Below are 5,904 nucleotides of genomic sequence, written 5' to 3'. Positions count from 1 at the left end.
AACCTAACTCAAAATACGACTAAGGCAAACACTATTCCATTCTATATCATCTGCAAGGAGATTGAAAGAAATTGCGTGACAAGAATTCCTTTCCGGTTTCACAAAAGACGAGAAAAATGTTACATCTGAAGTGTGATTTGCATTTTAGGAACCAAAATTTGCTCGTTAAATGTTTTCTGGATTTCATTTTTTACGAAGTGAGGTAGCAGAAGACGATCATTTTCCTGAAAGTATATAACTAACTTTGTCCTGAAAATAAATGCGGGGTGGTGGAGGGGAGGGGTTTCCGAATTATTAAATATTCTGAACTGTCAGTCTGCAATTGGCTAATAGAAAAAAATCTTTTCCCCCACCCTCTCCCTTAAACGAGAATCGCAGACCGGTCACTTCTTAAGAACATATTTAGGAATCGTTTTAATTGTAAAAGAAACAGTTTTCTTATCGTTGTTCGGGGCCAGTAAGTAACGATCGCGTGGCACGTGGGGTCCACACAGTACTTCACTGGTTTTGTTTGTTTTTCCAGGCAGGAGCCGCATTTGAAAACTTACAAAAGTAGAGGGCAAGCCTTCTACCGTAATTCGTGAAGACCGTTTTTGTAAATGAGCGCTTCTTGCACAGTTTAAATTACAGTTGGCTTTAAAATGCTAATTCCGAACCCCCCTATTTCAATGTCTTTGAAAACGTTCACCCTTCTGTTTTGAAAGACAACAAATCACACCAAAAGACTGCGCAAACGTGACCTAAATGAACATGTTTCCCGAATGTGAACGAACCTATCGTTATGTTTAGAGACGTGGTTAGAGAAATTAAAAACCGATTTCAGTCCCTCCCTTCAAAGAATTCCCCAGGAGAAGGGATATCTTTCGTATACCCCAAAGACTTGTAAATCACGTCTATTATTTTCGACTGTGAGCCGATCGGTCGAGACCGGACGTGAATCCGGCAACTCGATGACAAAAGGTATAGCTCCAGGTCGAAATACCAAAGGGGGCTAGGCAGGTGGCCTGAGCGGCCACCCAGAGTTAACTTACAGACTTTTTAGAAAACAGTAGTACCGTCTCGGGTGATCTCTTTGTTTTGATATTCGTTATTTTATTTCGTTATTGTGCCGAGGACACGGTGGTTAGGAACGGGGAGCGCCTCGCTCGAATCCTGCAGGCGCCAGCCTCCCCCGGTTCCCCTGGCCCCCGGGGCTCCCCTGGCCCGGAGAGGAGGGGCTGCAGGGGCGGGGCGGGGCGGGGCGCGGCGGGCGGCGCGAGGTTTCCGCGCGCTCGGCCGGGACGCGCGGGCAGATGGGGCGTGGCGGGGGCGTGGAGAGCCGCGGCCCGCGGGCCGCCGCCCAGCCCCGGGACCTGCCCGGGAGGAGTCGCGCCGCCGACGGTTATAAGAAGCCGGCCTGTCGGCGCTCCGCGCGCACCCTCCCCCGCCCAGAACACCGGTCGCCCGGCCAGGGCCGAGGCGGGGCCGCAGGGTTGGCCCCCAAAGGGATGCTCTCGCCCGAGCGGCGAGATCAGCCCCGCTCGCCCCTCGCCGCCGCCGCCGCGCCGCACCCGCCGACGGTCGCCGACATGGCTCTCTACTGCGGCGACAACTTCGGCGTGTACTCGCAGCCCGGCCTGTCCCCGGGCGCCGCCGCCCCGGGCGCCCCCCCGGCTGCCCGGGCGCCCTACGGTCTGGCCGACTATGCCGCGCCGCCGGCCGCAGCCGCCAACCCCTACCTGTGGCTCAACGGGCCGGCCGTGGGCGGTCCCCCTGCCGCCGCCGCGTACCTGGGCGCCCCGCCGCCGCCGCCGCCGCCGCCCCCCGGGGGCGCGCCCGGGCCCTTCCTGCAGCCGCCGACCGCCGCCGGCACCTTCGCCTGCGCGCAGCGGCCCTTCGCGCAGCCCGCGGCCGCAGCGCCCGCCTCGCCCGCCGGGCCCGCGGCGCCCGGGGAGCTGAGCTGGCTGTCCATGGCCAACCGCGAGGACCTGATGAAGATGGTGCGGCCGCCCTACTCGTACTCGGCGCTCATCGCCATGGCCATCCAGAGCGCGCCCGAGCGCAAGCTCACGCTCAGCCATATCTACCAGTTCGTGGCCGACAGCTTCCCCTTCTACCAGCGCAGCAAGGCCGGCTGGCAGAACTCCATCCGCCACAACCTGTCGCTCAACGACTGCTTCAAGAAGGTGCCCCGCGACGAGGACGACCCAGGTGAGGGCGGACAGGTGCTTCCCGGCCGGTCCCTTACCCCACCCCCACCCCCAACTCACACACGCGCAGAGACTGGCCAGTTAGGGTTAAAGGTAAAGAACCTGAATCCTCAAGCAGAGAGCCTCCCCTGGGTGATGTTCCTCAGGCCGTTGGAAGGGCCGGTCGAGTTGCAGGGAGGTGGATTAGGAATAAGAACACGGGTGGGCTCTCAGATAAGGGATGGCTGTAAAGATTCAGATGAGCTGAGAATCCCATTACATTTCACGAGAGAGGTGGGGAGAGACCGGGAGTTGGAACACGCTGTCCGTAGATGTCCTTCCTCTTGTCTCGGGTTCCAGAGAGACTCACTGTGCCTTTCGTGGGACACGTACTGTCCCTACCTTAAGACATGATTCGAGGATGGTGGCACGGGCATCGCGAGACGGGGGTCGAGGGATCAGGGAGCTTGAGCTGGGTCCTGCAGATTGTGGTTTGGGAACCTTATGTATTTAGAAATGTAAAAATGAAAACCCCAAGTGTGCTTCGTTCGGATCTAACCCCGGGGGTGAGGAGGGCTGGGTTACCGTGGCGCGTTAGTGGTTTCCCTCTCAACCTGAGGAGTGAGGTGGAGAAAAGCTCAAAAATGAGAGAAACAGAATCTTACCTGAGGTTTTCAGAAGGAGCCCAGGACTAGGGGTGTGAGGGGAGAGTCGGAAATTAGGAAAATTAAAAATTAATTAAATAAATTTAAGAAAATTAAAAAAAATTTAAAAAAATTAAAAAATTAATTAAAAAAATTAAAATAGGAAAAAAGGAAGAGAAAACTGTTTCAGTTGCCCTCTACAGAGATCCAGGATTTTGTGTAAATTCTGTGAATGCCCTGGAGTGTTTGTACCTAAAGTCATTCTCGAGCAGTGCTTTCCACTTGAAATACAGTACAACCCACACGTGGCTGTGAATTGTCTTGTAGCCACGTGAAAAAAGTGAAAAGAAGCTGATGAAAATGTTTTTTAATTTCATTTCGACATAGAACAAATAGAAAAAATTATCAGTGAGCTACTTTCCATTATTCTTTTGGTATTAAGTCTTCAAACTCCTATGTGTGTGTTTGACACCACATCTCACTTGGGACTAGCCGCTTCTCAAGTGCTTAGCAGCTGCGTTTGGCTAGTGGTTACTGGACTGGACAGAGCATGCAGTTCTAGAAGATACATCTTCCAGATCTGGCTTCTCAGTCACCTGAGATGATCATGTCAATTGTCATGTATACTCCTCGACTTTCTAAAAAGGTCGAGGACCTCTAGCCAGTGTCTTATCAAAGCTTTTGGTACCAGGAACTTCCCTGGAGGGCCAGTGGTTAAGACTCCGAGCTTCCACTGCAGGGGCACAGGTTTGATCCCTGATCCTGGGAACTCAGATCCAGCGTGCCACGCGGCATGGCCCCCCCCCCACCAAAAAAAAAAGAAAAAGAAAAAAGCTTTTGGTACCAAGGTGACACAGTATAAATATCCTGATAGATGCAGGTATTGTTATTTAGATGGTAGATATGTGAATAAGTTTTTTTCCTGCAACTACTTGCAGAAAATGTGTAGGTGGAAGTAATGGATATGGGGGAGTGTGTGCTAGTAGTTAAGAATGCTGAGTCTAGAGCCAGCCTGCTTAAATCCTGGCCCTACCTCCCGTTGCTAACTGGAAAGACGACAGGTTGCTAACCAATCGGCACCTCAGTTTCCCCATCTGAAAAATGGAGGCCATAATACTGCCTGTCTCCAAAGAGCTGTGAGGAGTAACTGAAGTTATCCATGCAGAGAATTCACTACAGGATAAGCGCTTTACAGTATTTGCAAATGCCAAAGATTCTTTTTACCAGAAGTGAAAAAAGCTGTTGGGAGATAAAATCCTCCAAGACGATAGATCTTTTTTACTTCCATTGTGCTCAAAAGGGAGGGAAATTTTCTAAGCAGAAGACTAGCATTGCATGCATTAAATGGGGCCCTGATCTCTGAGATTGGCCTGGTGGAGGAAGAGCTTGGAAGAGATGCAGGGGTGCCTCCTGCCCTAGGCAAGGAAGGGGTGTGGAGCCTCCTTGTACTCCAAATATATCCATCCAAAGCATTGTTCAACCAGTCAGTTCCCCAGTTATAACCTGATTTTGTTCGGCAAGGCGGAGGGTTGGGTATTGGAGGTTGCCTTTTTCCAGTGGAGTATTTTTTGGGGGGCAAGTATTGCTCCCTTTCAGCAAGTGATAACAGATACTGTTTCTTCACTCACTCACTGTGGCGTGGCTACTTTGCGGACATCTGTCATTTAACCCTCACAGCCAACCTGTGAGGTGTACTGTTCTTATCCCTATCTCCACAGATAAATGAGGCTCAGTTAGTGCCATCTCCCACAAAAGGATGCATTTAAACAGCAGAGTGGTTTGAGCATCTCTGTCGGAGTTTCACGAGAGCCTGCCCACCAGCCCCCTATCACATGCGAAGCTGCGTACATGAGCCTGAACCGCCTCCTCCCCTAACTCAGCTTTCTTTCTCATCTCCGTAGGGAAAGGTAATTACTGGACCCTGGATCCGAACTGTGAGAAAATGTTTGACAACGGGAACTTCCGTCGGAAGCGAAAGCGCCGCTCGGAAGCCAGCAGCACCCCTACGGTGGCCGTGGGGACCTCGAAAACAGAAGAAGGGCTCTCCCCGGGACTGGGGTGTGGAGTGGGTGGGAAGCCGGAAGGAGACAGCTCCCCGGCGTTGCTGAGGCCCTCTCAGTCCCCAGAGCCTCCCGAGGGCACCAAGAGTACCGCCTCCTCCCCAGGAGGGTCCGTGCTCTCCTCCACCCCTTGCCTGAACAGCTTCTTCAGCAGCCTCGGCACGCTAAGTGTTAACAGCAGTGGGAGCACCCAGCGAGTGCTCCCCGGCGGCCGCCCCCTAGGGATCCAGGGGACCCAGGTGCCCTCGGGCGGCGCGTTCCCCCCCAGCTCCGTCCCGGAGGCCTCGCCAGACACCTTGCAGCTGAGTCACAGCACCAGCAATGGTAGCCGCCAGAGGTCTTCCTACTACAGCCCCTTCCCTGCCAGCACCAGCGGGGGACCGAGCAGCCCCTTCAGCACCCCTTTCTACAACTTCAGCATGGTCAACAGCCTCATCTACCCCCGGGAAGGCTCCGAGGTATAGACCCCCCACTTCCCAGACTTGACTATGGACACCTGAAATCTTGTGGAAAATGCAGATTCCAAGGCAGTAGGTCTGGGGCGAGAACCGAGACTCCGCATTTCTCCGAAGCTCCCGGCTGAGCTTGCGGTCCACTGACCACACTTGGAGTACCGTGGATGCAGTAGGTAACTGTTTCTACAACCCGGCAAACTTTGACAGGTTTCTCTGGAGAGAAATCCAGCTCACTCTGTTCTGGGGTCATACCCGTGAGCCCTGTGAGGGCATGGACCACGTGTGTTTGTTCATCACTGTATGTCAGGGTCACAAGCTCAAATGGGTCCAGGGACCGGCTACAAAAACAAGTGAATTAAGTTATTGGGTCGGAAAAAGATAACAGTTGGCACTGGAAGCAGTTGGGAGTGGTTGGGACCTTCGAGCTGAAGGCTGCTGTGGGCAGCTGGTTATCTCCTGCTTGACAGCATTCTGATTTTTCTAGAAAAGTCAGAGACCTGGATTTTTAAAAAAATTTTTTTTTAATGAATTTATTTATTTTTATTTTTGGCTGCGTTGGGTCTTCATTGCTTCACGC

The 5,904-nt window shown here is 53.0% G+C and overlaps 1 protein-coding gene across 1 annotated transcript; it reads left to right on the top strand.

The window, feature by feature from the left end:
* Positions 1 to 1,487: 1,487 nt before the first annotated feature.
* FOXI3 (forkhead box I3) lies at positions 1,488 to 5,336 on the top strand (the record flags this gene model as incomplete). Its single annotated transcript, XM_082851393.1, has 2 exons — positions 1,488 to 2,190; positions 4,714 to 5,336. The coding sequence occupies 2 exons, from the start codon at positions 1,488 to 1,490 to the stop codon at positions 5,334 to 5,336; spliced, it is 1,326 nt and encodes a 441-aa protein (XP_082707519.1).
* Positions 5,337 to 5,904: the final 568 nt, after the last annotated feature.

The sequence above is a fragment of the Leucopleurus acutus genome, assembly GCF_964270905.1.
Source record: "Leucopleurus acutus genome assembly, chromosome: 12".
Classification (NCBI taxonomy): domain Eukaryota; kingdom Metazoa; phylum Chordata; class Mammalia; order Artiodactyla; family Delphinidae; genus Leucopleurus; species Leucopleurus acutus.
The sequence above is the reverse complement of the archived record's forward strand: the minus strand, read 5'-3'. Positions and strand labels throughout refer to the sequence as shown.